Source organism: Silurus aristotelis (assembly GCF_946808225.1).
Source record: "Silurus aristotelis genome assembly, chromosome: 24".
In the NCBI taxonomy this organism is placed as follows: domain Eukaryota; kingdom Metazoa; phylum Chordata; class Actinopteri; order Siluriformes; family Siluridae; genus Silurus; species Silurus aristotelis.
In genome coordinates this window covers 1,178,792-1,206,228 of record NC_139597.1, presented here as the reverse complement: position 1 = coordinate 1,206,228, position 27,437 = coordinate 1,178,792, and the positions used below count along the sequence as shown (strand labels likewise).

Genomic DNA, 27,437 nt, shown 5'->3' with positions numbered 1-27,437 from the left:
TCTTTTAGGATCCAGGATTGTTTTATTGTTTAAGCTTAGGCAGATATTTGCTTTCTTTAGCAAGCCATCCAGGTGTATCAAAATTAGAAGCTTCTGCAGAAGTTTTTCTCCTGTAGACGCTCCTGTAGATGCAATTGGGTACAATTTCTACCAGAGGCTCAGAATTCTGAAACATCCAGTAGGTGCTTTCTAAAGCATTATAAACACCAGTAGTAAATTGTTCTCTTCATTTTCCAGTAGGAACTTTAGAAGTGAGTTGCACTCTCCAGCAGGAGCTCCATTAGTGAGTTGCTCTTTCTAGTAGTGAACTGCACACTGAAGCAGGAGTTCTAGTAGCAGTGAGTTGCTCTCTCCAGAAGGAGCTTCAGCAGTGAGTTGCTCTCTTCAGCAAGAGCTTCAGTAGTGAGTTGCTCTCTTCAGCATTGAGTTTCTCTCTCCAGCATTGAGTTTCTCTCTCCAGCAGGAGCTTCACTAGTGAGTTGCTCTCTCCAGAAGGATCTTCAGTAGTGAGTTGCTCTCTCCAGCAGGAGCTCCACTCGGCGCTTTTCTCGGTATCAGAGCCTCCTCCAGCTTTTCCTGCTCATTTCGAGCTCGAGCTCCGTCATGGCGACAGTAGTGCAGCCTCTCAGCCTGGAACGCGGTGAGTAACGCGGGCAAAATCTGCCTTTTCTCCGCGGAGCTTTTACACCCAACACCGGGGAGAATCTGAGCAGCGGTGCGGTGCGGTCCGGTTCGGTTTGTTTTCGGGTTTCGGGAATGAATTTCTCCGGTCCTGTGGAATCTCACATTGAGATGTGTGTATGATAAAAAAAGAGAGAGAGAGAGAGAGAGAGAGAGAGAGAGAGAGAGAGAGATGATGATGATGATGATATGAAACGACATGGGGCTGATGTCTCTTTTTTAAACACCTCCATTTGAAATGAGATGAAATGAGGAGAAGATGTAATGTGATGGAGGTTCGTGGTGTCTGTCTGAACCTGAATGATGGCGTTATTCCCAGCGCGAGTGCGACCTTTTTATTCCATATACGAAATATTCCCGTTTTCCGTGTTGCGTGTCTATGCGTGCGTGTGTGTGCGCGCGTGTTGCGTGTCTATGCGTGTGTGTGCGCGCGTGTTGCGTGTCTATGCGTGCGTGTGCGCGCGTGTTGCGTGTGTCCTCTAATTGAGCTGAAGAATAACTTAGAGACCATAAACCGGAATATATATATATAATGACGTCGGCGTTATAACCGCTCATTAACACCTGGGGTCATTTCGGTACCGTGGATTTAATTCGTTTTTTCAACTACACGCGCGCGTGTGTGTGCGTGTGCGCGCGCGCAGTTGGTGTGAACTACAGGTGATCTGTACAGGGGGTTAAACAGTGAAGGCGGTGATTGAGTGTGTGATGGATGCAGGAGAAATACGGAGAATATCATCATTAATGTTAAGTAGGAGCAGGAGGAAGGAGACTCCAGCCTGCCTTTAGAGAACCAGGGAGAAGATAAAGTCGATATATGGATTAGTAACAGGTGCACATCAACAATGTTCATGATATACATTTATATAAAAGGTCGATGTTTGAGATTGCGTTTAGATCTTTACTGCAGGGATAAGGATCTCTCAGCTTCCAGCCACATGACTTGGTTTCAACCTCCCCAGGATCTTCATCATGACTCCTGTTAGTGTGTGGATTTATTTATTAGGCAGCAAGTGACTTTTCAGCTAGACTTTTCTCGGTTCTGGCACTGAGGTGCTGAAAAGAAGGTCCAATTGATGTCTAGCAGCCTGCAAACATCTAAACACCACCTTCTTCCAGAGCTTCTAACATTTTAAAAAAACACTTGCTTCCTAACTATTTTCTTTCCCAGAAGAGTTTTAGATGGATAGTGATTTCAGTCTGTGTTTAATGAAGCAGTAGTAGAATGTATGTATTAATGGATGCTTCACAACCAACATGTCAGAAGATGTTCCCTATAGTCCTGGAAGACATGTTCCTTCATATAAAGCAAATGATTGTCAAGCAATAAACCTGAGGAGAACTGGAGAGCTGAAGGAGCTGAAATGACTGGAGTTGAGTTCATACTTTTGATTAAAACCTGTAAAATGCTGATCTGTGAAAGTTGGAGACGAATGAACATTTCCATGCACACAACATGACTTTAATATCAGGATGAAGCTGCTGCTAGTGAAGATAATGTGAAAGCACAACTCCAGTTTGTGAGAGAGAGTAAAGACTGGGCAGTGGAGTGATGGGAGAAGGTCATGTCGTTTAATGAATCCAGATGGTCGTTTCATGACGAGGGGTTTATCAACTTAGGAAGCTGTCATGTTTAGTGCTACAATAAGCTTCACTCAAGAAGATGTTCCACTAGAGTTTGTGGAGACTCATTCAGCTCCCAGGGTGTTAGTAAAGTCAGGTAGTGATGTAGGTGAGAAGGTGAGGAGGTTCACATACATTACAAAGGTGTTCACTATTGTTAGAGCTCTATGGCAGGAGATCTTCCACTCCACCCATGGAAAGCAGATCTGCATGGAGCGTGGATTTGTGCACAGGGGCAGTGTCATGCTGGAGCAGGTTTGGGTCTCCTAGTTCATTAGTGCTTTAACAGGTGTTTTATTCATAACATTAACGACGATACAGGAATATTCATGAGGTTGAATTAATAATAGAGTACGTCTCACACTCGCTTTAGAGCTTCTTTTCTGTGGAAATCAGGAAATCAGGAGCTCCGCCTCACACTGCTGCTTATATTTGTATTATTCTGAGTGAACTGAAATTGAACTGTCACTATGATTCAGATAAACAGCACTCAGGTCTATTGAACATTGTGATTACAGATGTGAGCTGGCCAGGAGAAGGACTTGATTTACTCTTTAGAACTACAGCTCTGAGAGAACCCAGGTTTCAATCAAAGCATTACCGTTTCCATAGTAACCGCTCATTCGGAGGGATGCGTAATCGTTGATTCGGTGAAGTTTTGTGGAAGGAGAAGTGTTCATGCAGCAGATGTGGAAGGAGTCTCCAGTGCAGGTGATTTTTTTTTCCATAATGTGACCAGCTGCGTTTTCTTTTCCACTTTATTACAAGATGGAGCTCTGAGCAGTAGACCTCAACCTGTCCTTATAATCAAAACAACTCAATAAAAGATCAAATAAATCAAAAGTGATCACTAGTGAACATTTCAGACTCGTAGCTCTTGTGTAGGGAAACAGCAGCCTCGAGCTCCATTTGATATCAGGGCACAGTTCATGTACTGCTTATAACTGAAGTTACATTATTGGAGATAAGCGGAGATAAATGTATTAAATAGCAGGAAGTGATTGATTTCACAGAGAGAAGAAAAACGATAAAAATGTCTCACGATATAAATGATTTGACTGCTGCATTAAACGCACCATTTATTTCCTTCAGATGTAAAAATGTAAAGACGAAAGCGAGTGCAGTCGACATTTATTCACTAACATCACACCTTTGGTATTGATTTCTTTTTGCTGCAACACTGATGAATGATGGTATCTTGAGGATTTTAACCTCATTACAGTATGAAAAGGTCGACCTGAGCTCAGAGACGCCACTGTCTTTATTCACTATCACTATCACGGCTTTGAGACGGTGTTCATTGTTAAAAACGCTTTGCACATAAAAAATAATTGAATTGAAAGGAATTGAGAAAATAAACACCAAGAATAAACAGCAACGATCTTCAAATTAAAACACTACACTTAATAAACACAACACCCAACAAACACCCAATAAACACGAACAAGCACTGATAAACACTACAACACTCACCAAACACCCAATAAACACACAACACCCAATAGACACCAACAAGCACCGACAAACACCACAACACTCACCAAACACCCCACATACTGCAACACTCAATAAACACCAACAAACCCTCAATAAACACCAACAAACCCTCAATAAACGCTACAACACTCACCAAACACCCATTACACACTACAACACTCAATAAACACTACAACACTCACCAAACACCCAATACACACTACAACACTCAATACACACTACAACACTCAATAAACACTACAACACTCAATAAACACTACAACACTCAATAAACACTACAACACTCAATAAACACCCAATACACACTACAACACCCAATAAACACCAACAAACCCCCAATACACACAACATGCAATAAACACAAACAAACAAAACTGACAACACTCAATCAACACCCAAAGAAATGGACAGTGTTTGGATTTAATGATGTTTAATGGACAGTGTTTGGATTAAATTGTGTTTAATGGACAGTGTTTGGCAGTGTTTATTTAGAAACTCTTTCTGGCAAATCTTTTATTCAAATGAGAAAAATACTGGTGTTTACCCATTAGTATTTGATTTAGAATCCTATAGAATAATGTAAGGTTATACAGATCTTCATGAAATATTTAGAAAAAATAGAATTTTTCATTTACTCACATTTTAATAAAAAGTAGTTTCTAATGGTGACTGTTTAACAGTGATTTGATTTTAATGATAAATGTTGGTCTTTTTCTAAACAGTGTTTGATGAAAATGTTTGAAGGTGTTCAGGTGTTTGTAGGAGGCAGTAAATGTATTTTTTTATTCACAGAATGTTGGTGTTTAATGATGGATATTTGTGTTTCATGGACAGTGATGTGGTTGAGAGATTATTAAAATGTTAGATGGTGAATGTTAGTGTTTGCTGTAGAACATTGTTAATGGTGAATTTTGTGTTCCAGCGAAGGTGTTTGTAGGTGTTTGGCTGCGAGTGTTAAATCACCCTGAATTGCAAGCTCTCTCACGCAGCACTCACAGTTCCTCACTGGCATCTTTCCACTGAATAACGATGTGTGCTGCCTGATGTTCAGACCTGACCAATTAGCATTGACTCAGGGTTTGATAAAGTGAGGTCAGCATGGATGTGAACGCAACCCCCCCAGGTGGACTTGGCTTTGTTTCTTTACAAACTCAGGGAGACTTGGCAAACCTGCAGTCGGCAGAAATGTGTCCAGGTCTCCTGATTCATTAAGAAAGGAAAATGGCAGATGGGCAGAGATGTGTAGTGTAAAGGTGAACTTCAAAGTGCAACCTTTCAACTATAGACACGGACATTGGACTTTCTAATCTCATTTTCAGCTACAGACCTGCAGCTTTACCATTTGTGGTGTGTGATGGTGAATGTTGGTGTGTGTGATGGTGAATGTTGGTGTGTGTGATGGTGAATGTTGGTGTGTGTGATGGTGAATGTTGGTGTGTGTGATGGTGAATGTTGGTATGTGTGATGGTGAATGTTGGTGTGTGTCTGATGGTGAATGTTGGTGTGTGTCTGATGGTGAATGTTGGTGGGTGTAATGGTGAATGTTGGTGTGTGTCTGATGGTGGGTGTGATGGTGAATTTAGGTGTGTTTAATGGTGAATGTTGGTGTGTGTGTGTGTGTGTAATTGTGAATGTTGGTGTGTAATGGTGATGGTGAATTTTGGTGTGTGTGTGATGGTGAATGTTGGTGTGTAATGGTGATTGTTGGTGTGTGTGATTGTAAATGTTGGTGTGTGTGATGGTGAATTTTGGTGTGTTTAATGGTGAATGTTGGTGTGTGTGTGTGTGTGTGATGGTGAATGTTGGTGTGTAATGGTGATTGTTGGTGTGTTTGATGGTGAATGTTGATGTGTGTGATGGTGCTTTTTGGTGTGTTTGATGGTGAATGTTGGTGTGAGATGGTGAATGTTGGTGTGTAATAGTAAATGTTGTTGTGTGTGATTGTGAATGTTGGTGTGTAATGGTAAATATTGGTGTGTATGATTGTGAATGTTGGTAACTGTTGGTGTCTGATGGTGAATATTATGGTGTGTGATGGTAAATCTTTGAGTTTGATGGTCAATATCAGTGTATGCAATTGGTCAAAACACACACACACACACACACACACACACACACACACACACACACACACACAATCACTTTAAGTGTGTTTCCACTGTAGATGCTGTTTTTCCTGTCTGTAGAATCACAGTTACTGTAAACCCTGTGTAAACATTCTGGTGTGTTCACTTCTTTTGGTGATTCTTCAGAGCTCAGTGTGGTTTCAGGTAATTGAATTTTGAGCTCAGGTTGTAGTTCAACCCACAGTCTACACTTTGGTCTCAGATTGGCTTAGCACCTCCAAGTCCATAGTTTATGATGTGGAGAAACCCAGATACAGTCTTTTTATTACACCTTGCTAATCTTCTGAAGAGGTTATTCCTTGTGACACTCGTCTCATTACTGTGTTTAACTTGCTATTGACACCTAATTATTCCTTGGCGAAATCTACAGCAAAGACTTAACACAATATGAATAAAGATATCAGGTACAGCACTGTGTAAATGCAGCTACAGCAGAAGATAATCAGGGTCCAAGCACTTCATCGTAGCTAGCGACTCTGGACTGATATTTATTTTTCGCGATTGCATACAGACAGATAATTCTTCTTCCCGCCAATGAGTCTGTGATCTGCTTATTGAACACCTTCTGACAGGTGATTATCTAAAGGAGCTAATTCACACAGATTGGCTTAATGGTGAGGTTTGAAGCTTTTTTCTTTGGATTATAAAAAAGGATAAACGTCTTATTTAAGCAGAAAAAACTCTTTGTTCTTTGCTTCAGAGTTTTTGAGATATGGGCTGAATGTCTTACACACCAATCAGGATTACATAACGCCACCTGTTAGTGGGTGGATTTATTTATTAGGCAGCAGGTGAACATTTTGTCCTCAAAGTTGATGTTAGAAGCAGGAAAAATATGCAAGCGTAAGGATTTGAGCGAGTTTATTAAATTGTGATGTCTAGACGATTTGGTCAGAGCATTTCCAAAACTGCAGCTCTTGAGAGTAGTCTGGGTGTGGAAGTGAGATCATGTGGATTGTTCTCCGCCGATCATCATGCACGAGTTGCCGAAGGGTTTCGACATGTTCGAGGGTTTAGCTTGTTGAAGGTCTTCCTGATCTCCTGGTCGTCTTCCTGTGATGTTCTTCCGCTAAAAACACCTTGAACGACTCGTCACAGCGTCACCGTACATCAAACGTCTGTCTGTCTGTCTGTCTGTCTGTCTGTCTGTCTGTCTGTCTGTCTGTCTATCTATCTATCTATCTATCTATCTATCTATCTATCTATCTATCTATCTATCTATCTATCTATCTATATCTGTTCAGTGAAGTGATACAGTGGAGACGTGTCTTTGATTGATGGTGCAGCTGTCTGTTTTAATAGAGGGGCAATCTCTCTCTCTCTCTCTCTCTCTCTCTCTCTCTATATATATATATATATATATATATATATATATATATATATATATATTGGTTTTGTATATGATGTCATTCTGACCCACATTTCACACACTTTTCTTTCTTTACTTTCTTTTCGTTTTTTTTTTTTTAAACACAATGCCAGAACATAACACTGTGTGTGACATCAGCATTTGAAGTTCATGATGCTCTCTGAACACTCGCCTGTCTCCCGTCTCCCGTCTCCCGTTTCTATGGCAACTATTGATTTAAACCACCTTTTAAAAAACAGAAGATTTTTTTATATAATGTAATGGAGAGTAGGAGTGGAACGTTGTCGTCTTACTTCACCACTGAAACCTGGTGTATGAAAGTCTGGAGGGAAAGGGGGCGGAGTCAGACCTGTCGCTGAATAATAACGCTAATAATAATATATCACTAATGATCATAATAATAACACTAGTAATAGTAGCTGTTCAAAAGAGATGGTCTAAATGTTCTGGAAGTCGTTTCCAGAGTCCCATCACACATGTAGAGATGAAATATTTAGTAAAATAAAGCTTGGTAGAAAGTAGCCGAGATCGTTGGTGTGTCTGGTGAGCGGGTAAACGGTACAGTTGGACCACTTTGTTAGGTTGTTCATGAGCACAGACAATTCATCCTTTCGAAATACTTTCATTTTGGTTAGAATTTAAACACGTTTTTATCTCTACTTAGGTTTTGTGTCAAAAGTGTGAAAGCCGCGGGTGTGTTATAGTTTTTTAGAGACATGTGAACTTTCCTTCTGTTTTAATGCACAACAAACTTAGTCATGTAACACTATTGAGATTTACTTTAACCAAATTTCTCTCAATCTTTTAATCTCTCAATCCCTCAATCAATAGTCTAATCTCTCAATCAGTCTCTCAATCTTTGTCTCACAATATTTCATACTCCTAATTTTTGTCTCTGTCTCAAAATCTGTTTCTCAATCTCCTAAAGCCTGGGAGTCTTTCAATCTCTCAGTCTCTCAATCTCTGTCTCTCAGTGACTGTTTCTCCGTCCCTCTATCGTTCATTTAGTCTCTTAATTAATGTCTCTAAATCTATTCTTCTCTGTCTCTTAATCTCTGCACCCTTCAGTCTGTCTCTCAATCTTTACATTTCTGTCTCTCAACCTGTCCATCTCTGTCCAATCTCTCCACCTCTTCAGGTCTGTCTGTCTGTCTGTCTGTCTGTCTGTCTGTCTGTCTGTCTATCTATCTATCTATCTATCTATCTATCTATCTATCTATCTATCTATCTATCTATCTATCTATCTATCTATCTATCTATCTATCTATCTATCTATCTATCTATCTATCTATCTATCTATCTATCTATCTATCTATCTATCTATCTATCTATCTATCTATCTATCTATCTAATGTTTTGATCCCACTATCAGTAAGTTGCTTGAAATATGAGTAAAGACAAACTTTAACATCCTCCTGTTCTGCAATCATGTAATGAGACTCGTTTACCCCACACACTTATTTATCCCCCCACACACACACTTATTCCCTCACACTCGTTTAGTCCCGCACACCTGTTTATTCCCACACACTTGTTTATTCTCACACACTCTATTCCCACTCGTTTATTCTCTCACATTCGTTTATTCCCGCACACTTGTTTATTCCCACATTCGTTTCTCACACACTCGTTTATCCCATTATCCAACAAACGCGTTTATTATTACTTTATATGAGCTTTAATTTCTCCCTCTTCCTCCCTCTCTCCATCTCTCTCGCTCTCTCTCTCTCTCTCTCTCTCTCTCTCTCTCTCTCTCTCTCTCTCAGACGTGTCGAGGGCGATCGAGCTGTTGGAGAAGCTGCAGGAATCAGGTGATGTTCCTGGTCACAAGTTACAGTCACTGAAGAAGGTTCTGCAGAGTGAGTTCTGTACGGCCATCAGGGAGGTCAGTCACCTTCACCCTCCACCTGAACCACAACCTCATTCAAAACCATCAAGTAATCACAGGATCATTTCAGTATGCATTTGTGTAAATCTTAATATTTTGTGTTTGAATGTTCTAGAAACAGTTCCTTCAGTATTTAATGTGCTTCAGGGTTTTGTGGTCGAGATCCTCACCTCACATTTGCTCTAGAATGCGTTTGTGCATTGGGTTGTTGTTGGATTTTCTTCTTGAGCCTGAACAGATAAGATCATTTTCCGTGTGTGTGGAAATACTACAACATGATGTGTTTGGATGGAACATTATATGTGGAGGAATGTTCTAGCGTATCTACGTACTTGCATATTTCTGTGTATTTGGATGCTCTAGACCAGTTGTGTTCTACAATATTCTTTGTTGTTTTAATATTTTAGACCGTTTGTGTTTGCTTTGTGTGTGATTGTGATCTAGATCACATTTTCTATGTGCTTTGGTGTTCGAGATCATGCTCTGTGTGTTTGTGTGTGTGTGTGTGTGTGTGTGTGTGTGTGTGTGTGTGTGTGTGTGTGTGTGTGCTCTAGAGCATGTCCTGTGTGTTCTACAGCAGTTTTGTACACACATATAATGTTCTAGATCAAACTTCTTTGTTGTTTTGAGTGTTGTTATGTTTGATGTAAATTCTAGAGTTGTAGATCACATGTTTTGTATGTATTTGTGTGTTTTAGATCAGACCTTTTGTGGTGTTCGATTTCTTATGTCTGTGATTGTCTTGTGAGGTTTTGAGGTTTTAAATTTCCGCTCCTTTTTTTCTAGATCCCATTTACGTAGGTACGGTCCAGTCTTCTTGATCACAAATGCGTGTTCTAGATGATGTTTTGTGTGGTTTTGGTGTTGTGTATCACGTTATGTGTGTGCTTTTGTGCTCTAGAATGTTCTAGATCATGTTTTGGTGTTTGTGTTCTAGGTCCTTTTTTTTGTGTTTCTTTGTGTTATAAAGCATGCTTTATGTGCATTTGTTTCCAATTGTGCTTTGTGTGTTCAAAGGATGTTTTGAAACTGAGTTTATAGTTGAATAGCTGAGATGAAATGAAAAAATTACAGTATATACACACACACACACACACACACACACACACACACACACAGAGGAAGGAGATGAGGATAATTGCTGTGTTTATGATACAACCGGTTCTCCATCTGTGCACTGTGTGTGTGTGTGTGTGTGTGTGTGTGTGTGTGTGTGTGTGTGTGTGTGTGTGTTTGTGTGATTACTCTCCACAGCTGTGTTGATGTGAGAGATGAAACAGTTCCTCTGCCATGATTACATGCCATTACTATTGTACCTACCGTGTGTGTGTGTGTGTGTGTGTGTGTGTGTGTGTGTGTGTGTGTCTGCAGGAGATTTGGTTTTTTTTGTCACACATTTACTCATTGTGTGTGTGCGTGTGTGTGTGTGAGATATTGAATCACAGCTTCGGGTATATAATGACTTGTGTTTGAGGATCAGTATTAGTGATGTCATGAGTTCAACAGGAAGCTCGAGTTTGTCTTTAACTCCCGATTGTTTCATCACCGGTCCACTGCAGAAACCAGAACTGGAGTTGGTGCTGAAGGGTGCAGTAATGAACTGTGTGTGTGTGTGTGTGTGTGTGTGTGTGTGTGTGTGTGTGTGTGTGTGTGTGTGTGTGTGTGTGTCATGCTTTATGTATGACAGCTGCACAATGTTCCAGTGGGAGAAAGGGATTCTGCCCAAATTCATATCTCTCTCTCTGTCAGACTCATTGGTGCTTCTCAAGGACATTTTTTACACAGACACACAGTAAAACATTATGACATGGAGATTTGGGGAGGGAGGGAGGGAGGGAGAGAGGGAGGAGGGAGGGAGGGAGAGAGAGAGAGAGAGAGAGAGAGAGAGAGAGAGAGAGAGAGAGAGAGAGAGAGTAATCCATGCTTATTCCCAAAACAGTACAATAAATCTAGGTTAATGAAAACCAGCTAAAACAAAAGGAAAGGGGGGGGGGGATGAAGAGAGAGAGAGAGAGAGAGAGAGAGAGAGAGAGAGAGAGAGAGAGAGAGAGAGAGAGAGAGAGAGATACAGGGATAGAGTTTGGGTTTAGTTCAATGTACAGGTGTAAGTGTACAGGTATAAATGTACATAGTGGAAGGCCATCAGGGTCAGCAAGTTCAGAGTCACTGTCTTAGTGTTTAGAATTTTTGTCCGTGAATGTGTAACAAAAATATTTCCCAATAGTCTGTTATTTCAGAGCGTTTCTCTCAGGTGCGTTGCTGCAAGTAGTATCTGTTTAAATTAGAGTTTCATCCAATCAGATTTCAGCATCACATCACGTGTTGTCAGGGTTTAAGAAATCTGCATTGAGTCTTCAGAATCAGCAGTGTGACTCCTGCAGCATAAACCACATGCTGCTCGAAGCTGTTGCTGTAACCAATCGGATTGCGAGTCGGCGACACCGGGGCCTCTAGCAGGCATCCAGTAACGTCAGCATTTTCAGGCCCCAGGTTCAGCTCACAAATCAGTTGGCAAACTAAACATTCAGAAAAACTGTAATGCACAAAAAAGCACAGAATAAAGGCAGGAAACCCCGGGGTGATGTGAGGAGGTGAATCTCGGTGCTGCTGCTGGAGATGAGGTATGTGGAGGTGCAGTTGTGACTCCAGTGAAAGGAGACATGTTGAATTGTGTTTATTGGGTTTTTTGCTTTATTGATGAGATTCATTCTGACTTCTGTAGAAACACTGACGGTTTCTACCAACATGGCAGAGGAGGACTGATGCAGGTAGAACATTACTAAAGGCCTGAGGGGAATGTACGACCTGCTAGTCAGTGTACAGGTGCACATTGCATTGTGCATTGTACAGATGTTAAAACAGTTTGTATGTGCAGTCGTGTGACATACATTTAAATTTATATTTGCGGCATTTAGCAGAAGCTCTTATCCAGAGCGACGTACAAAAGTGCTTTGAGTCTCTAGTAATGAATAAATCTACACTGTACACTAAATTACACACTTAATATAAATATAACTCGAATTCTACAAACTTGGAAAGTGCTCATTTAGGTATTTCAGGAAGATGAAGATCTTCAGTCGTCGCTTGAAGATAGTCAGGGACTCTGCTGTACGGACATCTAGGGGAAGTTCATTCCACCACCTCGGTGCCAGAACAGAGAAGATCCTTGAAGTGTACTTACCTCTCATTCTGAGAGAAGGTGGTACCAGTCGAGCAGTGCTGGAGGATCTCAGACAGCGTGGTGCAGTGCGAGATGTGATGAGGTCTCTGAGGTAAGATGGTGATGGTCCATTTTTGGCCTTGTAGGCATCATCAGTGTTTTGAATCGGATACGTGCAGCTACTGGAAGCCAGTGAAGGAGCAGCAGTGGGGTTGTGTGGGAGAACTTGGGCAGATTGAACACAAGTCGTGCAGCTGCGTTTTGGATCATTTGCAGTGGAAGAATAGCGTTCAGGGGAAGACCTGCCAGCAGAGAGCTGCAGTAGTCAAGTCTTGAAATGACAAGAGACTGAACAAGAACCTGGGCAGCCTGTGTTGACAGAAATGGTCGAATCCTTTGGATGTTGTAGAGAAGAAATCGACAAGAACGAGTCACATTAGCGACATGTGGGAAGAAAGACAGTTCATTGTCCATAGTTTCCCCAAGGTTACGAGCAGTGGCTGAAGGGGAGAGCAGAGAGTCATGAAAAGTTATTAGGAGATCTTGACCTGGAGATGAATCACCTGGGATGACCAGCAGTTCTGTTTTGCTGGGGTTGAGTTTTAGTTGGTGAGCACTCATCCATTAAGATATGTCTGTCAAGCATGCTGATATCCGAGCGGAAGCTGTGGTATCTGATGGAAGGAAAGAAAAGCTTAGTTGAGTGTCATCTGCATAGCAGTGATAAGAAAACCCATGTGAGGATATGAATTAACTAATGGAGTGGGTATAGAGGGAGAAAAGGAGGGGACCAAGTACCGAGCCTTGTGGGACACTAGTGGTGAGTCTGCACGGGGCAGATGTGGATCCCCCCCATGTGGATCCCCTCCATGACATTGAGCATGAAGGTGGTAACAGGAACCCTAGTCTGACTTCTCCTTCATGTACACACTGAGATGCAACTGAAAAGATGTGTAAAGGGAACGTAAACAGTTCCTCAGTGTTTCAGTCTTTCCTGGTCTGTGATTGGCTGGTGCTTATTTAAAGACATCATTTTTCTCTCCTTCCTTCCAACAACAAAACAACACAGCTTTTAAATGATTAATTCAGATTTTTAGAGATTCCTATGGCACGTGTCGGCCATAGGATCTGTGGATCTGGATGTGAAGCAGCCTTGTGCTCCTCGGCTCGTCTTTTCAACTTGTTCACGGGATATTTCATCACGGATCCCGACTCGTATATTTCTCAGTGTTTTACTGAATGAAAGTCTTTATTGTCTTCTGCAGCAGCAGGTTATAAATCCTGAGGTTCAGCTGCTGCTTACTGTGTGCTACTGTGTATATACACACACACACACACACACACACACACACACACACACACACACACACACACACACACACACTTACCCTCAGGTTGATATTAGAAATTCCTGTAATAGTAGCTGAGATTTAGCAAATAAAAGATGGTGGTGGTTTTATTAGTCTATTGGTTTATTAAATATAATCAGAGAATTAGTTTTTTTTCCAGCGAGGCTGTGAGCTAAAGTGTAATTCCTGACATGCGTTTAATTTTATGATTTGTCTCATTTTCTTCCACATTTCTGCATTTCCTCTCTCCCTCCCTTGCTCCTAAATCTAGAAGAATCATACTCCCCAATACCTACACGTATTTTACATGGTCACAATGAGCTGAAACCTGACCATAAAATTGGTTTGTGCTTCTTTGTGAACATCACATTCCACATTTCTTCCCAATTTTCTGTTATAATGAGCTCCACTCTTCTGGAAAGATGTTTCACAAGATTTTGTGGCGATCCATTCAGCTACAAGGCTGTTACAACGATGCTAGAACTATTTTAAATAAACTATTTTGATGATTGTGGTAAATAAATTATCTGCAGAAAACATTTTCAGAGCCAAAACATTAGAAAAATGACAGCACGTGAAAAGAACGTTTTTCTAAATGCATATAAATGGAAAGAGTTTGCTACCTGAGAGTAAACGCTATATAGAGGCTAAAAGCTTCATTACTAGCGCACAATAAAGTGTTAATGAAAGGTGCTTCGGTTCCTGCTTTTGTAGTAGAAATAAAAACGCAGGAGGTGTAGCGTTTTTATTGTATAAAAAATACGGCTGAGTGAGAAGTGCTTCAAACAGATGCTTCGGTTCTTTCAATTATGCTAGCAGCTGGAGTGGCAGAAGCTCAGTGAGAGATTCTGGCTGGAGATCAAAGCAGGAAAAGTGCTGCTGCTGCCAATGTCCTCACAGATTCCAGCTAATGAGAAAAACTCTAGAGAGTCTTCGGATAGCCAAACATCTCCAAAACTGCTGTCACAACTCCGAGTGCTGATTACGAGTGGGCAATAAGAAGAATTTTATTTTTCCATAGGTAGTTTTTTTAACAAGTTCTAAGTAGTTCTCCAGATTCAGCCACATCAACATTAATATAAACTATATCAGTTAGTACAATCTTACCTTTTTTAACATTATTCAGAAAACACCAATAAAAACCATCACCATCCCACACACCAACATTCACCATCCCACACACCAACATTCACCATCCCACACACCAACATTCACCATCCCACACACCAACATTCACCATCCCACACACCAACATTCACCATCACACACACCAACATTCACCATCACACACACCAACATTCACCATCACACACACCAACATTCACCATCACACACACCAACATTCACCATCCCACACACCAACATTCACCATCACACATCAACATTTACCATTACACACCAACATTCACCATCACACACACCAACATTCACCATCACACACACCAACATTCACCATCACACACACCAACATTCACCATCACACACACCAACATTCACCATCACACATCAACATTCACCATCACACACACCAACATTCACCATCACACACACCAACATTCACCATCACACACACAAACATTCACCATCACACACACCAACATTCACCATCCCACACACCAACATTCACCATCACACATCAACATTTACCATTACACACCAACATTCACCATCACACACACCAACATTCACCATCACACACACCAACATTCACCATCACACACACCAACATTCACCATCACACTCACCAACATTCACCATCACACTCACCAACATTCACCATCACACACACCAACATTCACCATCACACACACCGACATTCACCATCACACACACCGACATTCACCATCACACACCAACATTCAGCATCACACACACCGACATTCACCATCACACACCAACATTCACCATCACACACACCAACATTCACCATCACACACACCAACATTTACCATCACACACCAACATTTACCATCACACACCAACATTCACCATCACACACACCAACATTCACCATCACACACACCAACATTCACCATCACACACACCAACATTCACCATCCCACAAACCAACATTCACCATCCCACACACCAACATTCACCATCCCACACACCAACATTCACCATCACGCACACCAACATTCACCATCACACATCAACATTTACCATCACACACCAACATTCACCATCACACACACCAACGTTCACCATCACACACACCAACGTTCACCATCACACACACCAACGTTCACCATCACACACACCAACATTCACCATCACACACACCAACATTCACCATCACACACACCAACATTCACCATCACACATCAACATTTACCATCACACACCAACATTTACCATCACACACCAACATTCACCATCACACTCACCAACATTCACCATCACACTCACCGACATTCACCATCACACTCACCGACATTCAGCATCACACACACACCGACATTCACCATTACACACACCGACATTCACCATTACACACACCGACATTCACCATCACACACCGACATTCACCATCACACTCACCATCACACTCACCAACATTCACCATCACACTCACCATCACACTCACCAACATTCACCATCACACTCACCAACATTCACCATCACACTCACCATCACGCTCACCAACATTCACCATCACGCTCACCAACATTCACCATCACGCTCACCAACATTCACCATCACGCACACCAACATTCACCATCACGCACACCAACATTCAGCATCACGCACACCAACATTCAGCATCACGCACACCAACATTCAGCATCACGCACACCAACATTCACCATCACGCACACCAACATTCACCATCACATTCACCATGAAAGACCAACATTCACCATCACACACATCAACATTCACCACCATCACACACACCAACATTCACCATCATGCACAATAACATTCACCATCACACACACCAACCTGAATGCAGGTACAGGTGAAGGTACTTTTAAAGCAAAGAAGGTACTTTAGTATTTATTTTGGTGTTTTTGTGTTCTGCAATGAAGAATAATCCAGCTGTTTTCTGTCTCTTTTTTTGTTTTTTTCCTTTATCAGGTCTATCAGTACATGCACGAGACAATAACAGTAAATGGCTGTCCAGAGTATCAGGCTCGAGCCACAGCAAAGGTAACAATAGCTAGATTTTAAATATGAATTGTGAATGTTGGTGTGTGTGATGGTGAATGTTGGTGTGATGCTGAATGTTGGTGTGATGGTGAATGTCGGTGTGTGTGTGTGATGGTGAATGTCGGTGTGTGTGTGTGATGGTGAATGTCGGTGTGTGTGTGATGGTGAATGTCGGTGTGTGTGTGATGGTGAATGTCGGTGTGTGTGTGGGTTAGGGTTAGGGTTAATGTTGGTGTGTGTGATGGTGAATGTTGGTGTGATGCTGAATGTTGGTGTGATGGTGAATGTCGGTGTGTGTGTGATGGTGAATGTCGGTGTGTGTGTGATGGTGAATGTCGGTGTTTGATGGTGAATGTCGGTGTGTTATGGTGAATGTCGGTGTGTTATGGTGAATGTTGGTCTTTTATGGTGAATGTGATGGTGAATGTTGGTGTGTTATGGTGAATGTCGGTGTTTCATGGTGATTGTTGGTATGTAATGGTGAATTTTGTTGTGTGATGTTAAATGTTTTTATTGTTTTATTTTAATAATCCCGCCCCTTTTACCGTACTATTTAAGTCACACTTTGCCCAGTGGTCTCATCTCGACTCACATTTTCTAGATGTGTGTTAGCTAGCATTTAGCTCATATATTGTTACGCTTGGATCAGTAGCTTTATTGCCACTTTACCAAAGTTTCTTGAAATCTTTGCAAAAACAATAACATGGTTTACAGATATACATTTCCAGAGGATGGTGAATTTGGATGGAGGAATGAGGATGGAGGAGCGAGAGTGCAGTGTCATGACTGTCAGGTCATGGATTCAACACTTTTGTCTCTGAGAAGAACAGGCTGTCTTTAGGGTTTTGTATCGACTGAACTCAATTAGAGCACTACGATGTGTAATAGCCCATTAACCAGCCAGAAACGAGGGAGAACAGAAGTCTCTAATCATCTTCAAGGACATTCTCAGCTCTAGAGTTTATAACGAGCCACACAATGAGATCTTCCTCTATCTTTGTTTGCATTTAGTGAAATGTGAATGATCAGTCCTGAGTCAGGAAGCACACCAGGTCCTGGTTTGTATGCAGTGTGTGCAGCAGGGACGGCTGTGTTCATTTGCTGTCAGTTTAGACGTGTGCTGTGTCTCTCTTATGATAAGGTGGTAATTCATTTACATTGGAGGCGATCTGAATTCTCATGAGGAAGCTTAGTTTTTGCCGCAGAATTGTTTTTATACCCTGCATCCTCTGTTAAGGAGACATGGTCTCTGTAATGGAGGCGTGGCCTTTGTTAGGGAGGTGTAACATCTATGTGTCTTCTGTCAGTCTCAGTGAAGGAGGCATGGCCTATGAAACTAGCCAAGACAGAGAGCATTTAGCTAAGTACTATAGAGTGTAATCTAAAACAGTATTTTATCCTAAGAGGTTTAATGAGTGTAAAAGTTTTGTTTGTGATTGGGTAATCAAATCTAACATCAGTTTTGACATATAGAGCCTTTGTTTTTCTTTGAATTGCTTTTCTGCTTAGCGTTCATACTGGTTTAATTACACAGTCCAGTGGCCTAGCATGTTCAGCCAAGCTGAGCTTGTTAATTTGGCTGTGTGTTAGCAAGCTAGTTTGTTATTTAAACTGTTCTTATGATTGGTTAATCAAAGTAAATTATGCTTCATGCTAATGTCAAAAATCAGGAGACATTGCTAAACACCAGGCAAATAATATTTTACATCTGCAGATTCTTTCATTCCTAGTATTAGCTGTACAGTTTAGTGGCTAAAAACTAGTTCTGGGAGAAAGTCTATAACGAGTGTGCAGCTCTGGGAGGATGTCTGGCATCTGAGAAGTTGTTCACCATATGCTGCTTCATGACACCTTTCTCTCACAGCCAGCGTAAAGTTATGAAGGTCGAGTCGAGTGTGTGTTCTGCATACTGAACATGCTCTGTCAGAACCGAGCTCTTTATTTCACCTCTGAGGAACAGCAGGGGGTGTTTTCTTTGTGTCTCAGAAAGTAGATCAGAACCCTGCCCTCTTTTCAGGTTATCTTCTTATGGGAATTGATTGATGGAAAGCTTTGAAATTCTTAATTTTTCTGTGCATCGATATCTTTACTATGAGAAAGCCCTGAACGAGCAGCACCTTTCACAGTTTCCATTTGTATCCCTAAACATTGGTGCTTCACTGGAGAATCAGAAATGTGTAAAAAACATATGGTGTGATCCTCAGACCTCGGCCATTTTAATGTTTAATAACACTAGCTAGCCTTTGCTAATAATTATGGGTCCAAGCACCAAAAACTCCTGAAACAAAATAATTTTTATTATTTGGACATAAGGAGATGAGTGAGTTTTCACACAATGGATTCCCAAAAAAAAAACAAAAAAAAACAACAACAACAAACCCACTACAGGGTGCCAAAACTTTTACAGAAGTTTGTGTGCAAGAAGAATGAAGGCTGAATATCAAATATTGATCTACACTACAGATATAGGGTACTTGGTAGTGTGTTAAATTCATTAGACCTTATGTAGGAAACTAGTATAGTGAATTGGAAGCCATATTGGAATCCCAGCCAATCAGAACACACGGTAGGACACCTGCGATGCATTTTATAAGTTATAAATGATGAATTTTCCCTTTGATGTTTCATCGCAAGGCAACAGTGGCAGCTTTTGCCGCGAGCGAAGGCCACTCCCACCCGCGAGTGGTGGAATTACCAAAAACCGATGAGGGGCTGGGCTTCAACGTGATGGGCGGGAAAGAGCAAAACTCCCCAATCTACATCTCCCGCATCATCCCGGGGGGCGTGGCCGAGAGACATGGGGGCTTAAAAAGGGGCGATCAGCTGCTGTCTGTTAACGGAGTGGTGAGTTTTAATGGACACGCCTATCTTGTGTATTGTCAATGTACTAGGACTTGTTTATCACAGCTTTTGATCATTTTGTTCTCTGAGCAGGGGCGGATTTACCGGGGTGGCACGGGTGGCACCCCATCTGCTTCAACAGCTTTTGATCATTTTGTTCTCTGAGCAGGGGCGGATTTACCGGGGTGGCACGGGTGGCACCCCATCTGCTTCAGCCCAGCACTGAAATCCCACTGTATAAATATAAATGTGATCAGTTCGCTTTAACTTTGACTTCACTAAAGCAGTACTTTAGTACAGTATATATAGATTCTGTATTGTTTGTATTGCACAGTAAATTAAACTTGGCATAGAAATAAACTCGCTACAGGTTTGTGTTGAACTCAAGGAGCAGAAGTCAAATATCCTTAACCATCCCTTTATTTGATGTTTTTTCAATCCAGATATCAGGTTCAGGTGAAGTCAATCACACATTTTTTAATAGACTGGTATACAAAAGTGCGCCTCAGTGTGTACACACCAAATATGTAGATAATTTCTTGAATCCACAAGAACAATGTAAGGATGCTTGCTTCAGTGTTGTAACCCCATAAATAATTTTCTAGATCCGCCCCAGATTCTGAGATCTGTAGTTTAAAGTCTGTCACTCAGTGATCCTGAATGATATTTGTTGTATAGCATTACAGTTGTGTTAGCAATGGAATCTAAAAAAAGGCCACACCCACTAGTAAAAACATCGACTTCACCAGTGTAGCCATGACAACCAGTAGTACAATTTGATATGAGACTATACAAGTAAAATATACATGTAGTTTAGAGATAGTATTATATAAACTGGTTGTAAGATATAACTATACTTTATAGAGATAATACTAAAGATTATAGAAGCAGGATCAGACTAACTGTTACACAAATCTGCAGGCAGATAGTTGAACAGAACGTCTTTGGAGTTCACTTGAAATTGGAGACCTAAACATGTTCCAGCAGGACACTGCTCCTGCACACAAAGCCATCTCCATCTAGAGCTGCTTTCCCTTTGTTGGAGTGAAGGATGTCCTGCTATAGAGCTCCAAACCTATTGAACATGAACGTGAACGCTGACTGCACCCCAGAAACCTTCTCACCTACATGAATCTCCACAAATCTCCTCTAAATCTAGTGGAACATCTTGCCAGAAGAATGGAGGTTATAATAACAGCAAATGGGAACTAAATGTGGAATGAATGAATGGTCAAATAGGACATAACGCTTTTTATGGCCAGGTATAAATAAACGTTTATTTATATAGTATATAATGGAATAGTGTGTGTGTGTGTGTGTGTGTGTGTGTAAACGTCAAATTCTTTGTGAAACTGGGCAAATCTGGCACAGAGACGTTTGATGTGACGTACGTGTGACATACAGCGATGCTACAAAGAGTCGTTTGAGGTGTTTTGAGTGGCACACATACCTTAAGAGCAGAAGAACATCACTGGAAGACCATGAAAGATCAATAAGACTGTCGACGGGCTCACCCCACGAAAATGTCGAAACCCTTCGCCAACTCGTGCATGATGATCGTCGGAGAACGATCCACATGATCTCACTTCCACACCCACACTACTCTCCAGATTCGGCTCCTGCATCTTTCTGAAGCCGTTGTGGAGATACAGTTTGAATCACAGAAGGTGCTTGACGCTTTCGAAAAGAACACTTCAGGACATGTTCCAGAAGAACACTGGGAATGTATTGCTGTGCACGGGGATTATACTGAAGGTGTCCGTGTGCATATAAATACAGTGGAACCTCGGAGTTCGCGGCCTCGCATGCTCGCGACTTTCATTCCGACCGGCGACTCTCATTCAGATCGGCTCGTGAGCAACCGCGAGCTGCTCAAAACGCTAGTTTTAACTTTTCTAATCAAGGTTTATCTCATTAAAATGTTCCAATAATTAAGTGTTATGGAGTGAAATAGTGTTATTTACTCATTTAAATCGATTCCGTATAGTGTTCTTTGGGTTTTTACTGGGTTGGAAGGGGCGTATCAAAAGGTCGTGAAAATTCGGGACTCGCGACCGGTCTTGGTCCCTAACCCTCGCGAGCTCCGAGGTTCCACTGTAAAGTACTTTCTTGTAAATAGTAAAGTATAGAATATAGAGTTAGTGAGTGGTCCTGGGGATTCCCCTGGACAGTGTACTGGAGGTGGGAGAGAGGAGGATGTGGCTTAACTATCATTTTACTGGAGAATGAAGTTTGTGAATGCAGTAAGATGTAAGAGGTGCTAGAAGCGTTAGAATAAAAATCTAAATTTCTTTGACATTTTTTTTAACAGATGAAATTCCTGAATCTTTTATTGTGAACGGAATCAGAAACCAGATTGAACTTCTCAAAGCTTCTCCTGTTTTAAATCCCATCTTCTTCACCACTAAAAAGGAACCATAGACATTTCAGAAGGTTTTTTTCAAGCTGGTGTCTGTCAGTTTCTCCTCCAAACTTCCAGAGCATGAGAAACTTAGGCTGTAATTCACTTTTCTCCCACACTGTGAGACATCCAGCAGGGGCTCCATGCAGGATTCATTCGATTTTACATTTGATTATAATGAGAAACAGATCTGTCATTATGTTGGAGATGGAGATTCTCATCAGAGGTGCACCAAAGAGCTAATTAATGCTTGTTTCAGCTCAGTGAGCATCATAGGATTTAAAATACTGTGTTCTTTATTACAGTGAGAAATGAACCACTTGTTAGAAATAAAACCACTCTCTTATCCCTGTTCTCAGAGTGTGGAAGGCGAGCACCATGAGAAGGCAGTGGAGCTGCTGAAGGCGGCTGAGGGAAGCGTGAAGCTGGTGGTGCGCTACACACCCAAAGTCCTGGAGGAGATGGAGGCTCGCTTTGAAAAGCTCCGCTCGGCTCGACGCCGCCAGCAGCAGCAGCTCCTTATTCAACAACAGCAACAACAACAACACAACCTCAACCCTCAGCAGAACCACACAGCGTAGGTGAGGCTTTTCATTGCTTTAAGGCCCCCAATGCACGGACTGCAGGGGGCGCTACAGCTACAGAGTAAGAATGGGTAATGTGTGTTTATTGTCCAGCAGGGGGCGCTCCATTTTAGTTTATTTGTTGTTTAGCAGAGGTCGCTACAATTCTAGCTATCTAATACTACTCGGTATAATGTGTGTTTATTGTCCAGCAAGGGAATTCCAGTTATTGCGTATAAATGGGTATTTTGTGTTTATGGTGCACCAGGGGGCGCTACATGTAAATATACTTTTGGTCCAGCAGGGGTGCCATAACTATAGCTACTGAATATGAATGGGTATTGTGTTATCAAGCAGGGGGTGCTACAGAAATTAAGTAAGAATTAGTATTGTGTGTGTTTATTCTCCACCAGTTGGTGATACAGTTGTGGTTATTTGTTGTCCAGCAGGTGGTGGACAACAACTCCTGAGTAAGAAGGCATATTTTGAATTTATTGCCAGCAAGGGCACTCCAGTTTCTGTTTTGTTTTTGTTTTTTTCAATCCTAGTTTTTTTTAATTGTCTATTAGGTGGTGCGACAGTTACTTAGTAAGAACAGTTGTACTCGTCGTCCACGAAGGGGCGCCAAAACTCCCAAGTGATAAATCTCATTGTGTATTTATTATCGTCCAGCAGGAGGCGCCTTTTACACAGTAAAATCTCGTATTATGTTTTTCCCTCATGCAGCAGGGGTTCGCCACAGATACGTTATTGTGATTGTAGTCATTGTTCAGCAGGGGGCGCTACAGTTCAATAGTAAATGTTTGTTAATGTCCAGCAGGAACTGCCACACTACTGAGTAAGGACAGAGATTGTGTTTGTTCATTGTCCACCAGGGTTTTTTTAAATTTTTTTATTATTATTTATTTATTTGTCTATTTGTTTGTTTTATATTAATATCTAATCAGTTAAATTGAACTAGTTTATTATTATTATTATTATTATTATTATTATTATTATTATTATTATTATTATTATTATTGATATTTCATGCTGGAAATTATCCAGAAATGTTAGCATAGTCTGACCAATTGCACACTAGCCTCAAGCTTCCACACACACCACTAAAGCACATTTATTATTAGCATGTTTAGTTAATGCTAAATAAATGTGTGAGGAGATCTAGGATTCAATGGTAGCCTGAGTTTTTACATTAGCATTAGCAAACACCCAGTTTTCTTACTATTTGTCTTATTGCTCCTTCGCAGGTTTCTCCAGAAGAAGAAAAAATTAATGTGAGCTTTAATCGAACTCCAGAATCGACAGACAAGGCCACTCCCCTTTTCCAGCATAAAGACCACGCCCCCGGTTTCAGTGTACTACCTACGGCGCTACGATCTCCTGAACCCCACATCCACGCTGGCGCTCGCCGCGGTACGATCACATGGCCGAGCCTGAGCACGAGCCACAGCGGTGACGAAGCCTCGCCTTCCCTCCTCTCCTCTTTTTTAAAAGTCGTGACCCCTTCCAGAGAAATCTGTCTCGCTTGTAGTCGCATTAGAGCTTTTTCTTCGTGTTATCAAACACATGAACGTTTCCTGTTTAGCCGCCGCTCGCTATGCTACCGTATGATCGGATTCTTCTGGTGCTCGTGTCTGTGAGAAAGAACGTTGTGTCGGATTTCGTCGTCTTTTACCCAATAGAAGTGAGATATTTTATACCGTATTGTAGCAAGAAATATTTTATATGAAAAAGTCGCGAATTAGCAATAAAACGCTTTCAAACACATCATAGTCAGGATTCTGTGCTAATAATGTTACAATCGGGAGCTAAAATGCTAACTAGCAAATGCAGAACAACCCTGAAAGGACGTTAAGGATAGCAGCTAACATTGCTGCTAGCTAACAACATGATTTCAACAATCACTGCCAGCTAACATCTGTCATTAGCCACGTTAGCACTTTTTAACTTTTTGTGTCAATTAGTTGGTACATAAATGCTATTTTTGCTAACAATTTTGCTAGCAGTGTAAGAATGAATCCCAGGTTTGTTTTTAGTCAAGTTGGAATTAATTGACATGATCCCATTCACATTTTTATATTAGCAAATATGCTAATGACCAGTAGCAGTCAGTTTGGACACAGTTTCTTCTTTAGTGTATTTTCTTTATTTTTATTCTTTTTAACATTGAACATTAATACTAAAGATTCCAAACTATAAAAGAACACATATAGAATTGTGCAGTAAACAAAAAAGACGTTAAAGAAGAATATGGTTTATATTTTACATTGTCCAAAGTAGCTTCATTTAGCAGATTGACACAGTCGTCACCTTGAATGGGTTTCAGGTCACTGGTATGTTTTATCAAGAGTTAATTTGTGATATTTCTTACCTTCTTAATGTGCTCTAGAGCATCAGTTGTGTTGTGCTGAGGAAATATCCCTCTTAGTGATGGGGGATGACCCATGAAAAGAAGACCAAAAGCTACCTCTGCTGCAGAGGATATGTTTATTCGAAGTTAATTCAGAATCAAAACCTGGCAATTTACATAAGAAACACAAGGAACTGATTTTAGATCGGTGGAAAACTGTCTGAGTCCAAATTTGAGATGTTTGGTTCTAACCGTTGTGTCTTTTAGACGTACAAATTGTGGATGGACGATTCCTGAATGTGTGGTTTCCACTGGGAAGCATGGATGAGGAGGTGTGATGTGTGAAGGTGCTTTGCTGGTGACACCTTTGGCGATTTAGTCGAAATTCAGGACACACTTAAGCATCATGGCGACCACAGCATTCTGCAGCCATCTCAACTGGTTTACACTTAGTGGGACCATCATTAGTTTTTCAACAGGACAACAACCTCAAACACACCTCTAGGTTCTGAAAGAGCTGTTTGGTTCATAAAGGAGAGTGATGAAGTGCTGCATCAGATGAACTGGCCTCCATAATAAATCCACTATATCCAGGTAAGAAGGAAAAGCAGCCAACAATCACTCAACATCTCTGGGAACTCCTCAAGATTGTTGGAAAATTATTCCAGGTGACGACCTCATGAGGCAGACTGAGAGAACGTCAAGAGTGTGCAAAGCTTCATCAAAGCCAAATGAAGCTACTTTGGAAGATATAAAACATATTCTGGGTTCTTTAACGTGGTTTTGTTTACTACAGAATTCTATACGTGTTCTTTCGTAGTTTGGATTCTTCAGTATTAATGTTCAATGTTGAAAATAAAATTAATAAAGAAAAACTCTCTAAAGGAGAAGGTCCAAACATTCTCCTGGTACTGGACCCAACAGGAAACAAGCTAACATCATATTTTCCTGTAATAGTGGGAGTTAATATTTGATGTTAGCCGTGTTAGCGGTCATAGACTTTCACTGATAATGTGACTGAAATGAAGCTTGAAAAATTCATGACAAAAACTGCTTTTGTTGCTAATAGCAAATGTTAGCATGCAGAACAGAAAGTTTGTTGTGGGTGTGTGTGGTGTGTGAGTCTGACTGCTAGCTTACCTGTTAGCATTGTGAGTTGTTTAGTAGCATTTTGGCTCCATGTGGAAGCTGATTTACACAGAGTACAACTGGAACATCGAGGCTAACATGCTAATTTGATGAAAATGGTGATATGGGCATGAATCTCGTACACAGATGAATAAACAAATAAATAAATAAATAAATAAATAAATACATTATATAAAGTGGTGTTTATGAAACATTACGCTATTTTATTAATTGTAAATTTGATAGTTTTTAATTGTAATTTTGTTTAGTTTGATCGTCTCGTCTGAACATAAGGCCGAAAATCTCTTCTGACAATCATCTGATATTAACACAGTTCACCAAACAATCCACTCTAAACGAATCTTTAAAGCAGGAGCCCCAACCACCGTGCCGCGGACTGGGACCTGGTCGTGGATTATTTGGTTTTGGGGCTTTGGTTTTTCTCTGCATCAGTAAAAGAAGCTCCTCCAGATTCTACATTTTCATTTTCTATGTAGTAATTAAATTAATAATTTGATTATAATAGTGATATAATACGCACGTTATTGTGGTTAGTTATTGCACGTCACCCCTCCAGGTTTGTGGATTCCCGTCGTTTGGGATCGCTGCTTTATAGGAACAGTTCAGTGAAAAAATCAGCTAGCTAGCTATGGTACATATGCTACTCCTGGCATGTTAATTATGCTAGCCATATGATTTCCAGCTAGTTATTTATGCTAGCCATAATACTTCTGCCTAATTAATTATGCTAGCCATGTTCGATCTAGCTAATCAATTATGCTAGATATGCAACTTCTGGCTAGCTAATTATGCTAGCCATGTTATTTCTGACTAATTAACTTATGAACTGAATCGTTCCTCTAAAGTGATTCAAATGAAGCAAAGAAATTCACTTCAACACGTAAACAATTCACTTGTTTGGGATTCGTTTTAACTTTCAGATGAATCAAATCTCTAAACAGATTGATTCGACTCAGTAAAGTGAGTCCTGCAGGACAGTCTCAATTTAATTAATCAGAGCGGTTCTTTTTGTGTATCGGGCTCGGTTTGTGAAGCTGTGCCAGATGTGCTGCAGTGAGGAACCAGAGAAATGCTGTGGAGCTAGCCTGATGTGCCAGATGTTCCTCACGCCAGCTCTTCTTTCGGTTTTGTATGTTTTCAACACTTTTCTTATCGACCTCATGTGTTTTCAAGAACTTGTACAGAAAGACAAAAAAACACCAGGTGATATGCAACTGTTATATACGTCTATTATATAATATATTATATTATATTTGTATGAATAAATAAATCCCAAGTGTGTGTGAA

General features: G+C 40.9%; 2 protein-coding genes across 4 annotated transcripts in view; one reads left to right on the top strand and one right to left on the bottom strand.

The window, feature by feature from the left end:
- Positions 1-800, bottom strand: part of acss3 (acyl-CoA synthetase short chain family member 3) — a 32,903-nt gene extending 32,103 nt beyond the window's left edge. The window contains exon 1 of the mRNA XM_083529003.1: positions 1-800. The gene's annotated coding sequence lies outside the window, so the exon portion shown is untranslated.
- On the top strand, positions 499-27,437 carry lin7a (lin-7 homolog A (C. elegans)). 3 transcript variants are annotated; one of them, XM_083529064.1, is made up of 6 exons: positions 499-640; positions 9,063-9,181; positions 16,775-16,846; positions 19,481-19,690; positions 22,448-22,665; positions 23,899-27,437. In XM_083529064.1, exons 1-6 carry the CDS (start codon positions 604-606, stop codon positions 23,927-23,929), a joined length of 687 nt encoding a protein of 228 aa, XP_083385190.1. In that variant the 5' UTR covers positions 499-603; the 3' UTR covers positions 23,930-27,437. The 3 variants fall into 3 exon arrangements, with proteins under 3 accessions (XP_083385190.1, XP_083385191.1, XP_083385192.1); XM_083529065.1 differs by having other exon boundaries at positions 22,448-22,669; XM_083529066.1 differs by lacking the exon at positions 499-640 and adding an exon at positions 5,034-5,054.

Bases quoted from the DNA above. Each gene is read 5' to 3' on its own strand.
- lin7a (XM_083529064.1), top strand. From the start codon at position 604: ATGGCGACAGTAGTGCAGCCTCTCAGCCTGGAACGCG. The intron at 9,182-16,774 runs GTCAGTCACCTT...TTCCTTTATCAG, and splicing joins TCTGTACGGCCATCAGGGAG to GTCTATCAGTACATGCACGA. The intron at 16,847-19,480 runs GTAACAATAGCT...TTTCATCGCAAG, and splicing joins AGGCTCGAGCCACAGCAAAG to GCAACAGTGGCAGCTTTTGC.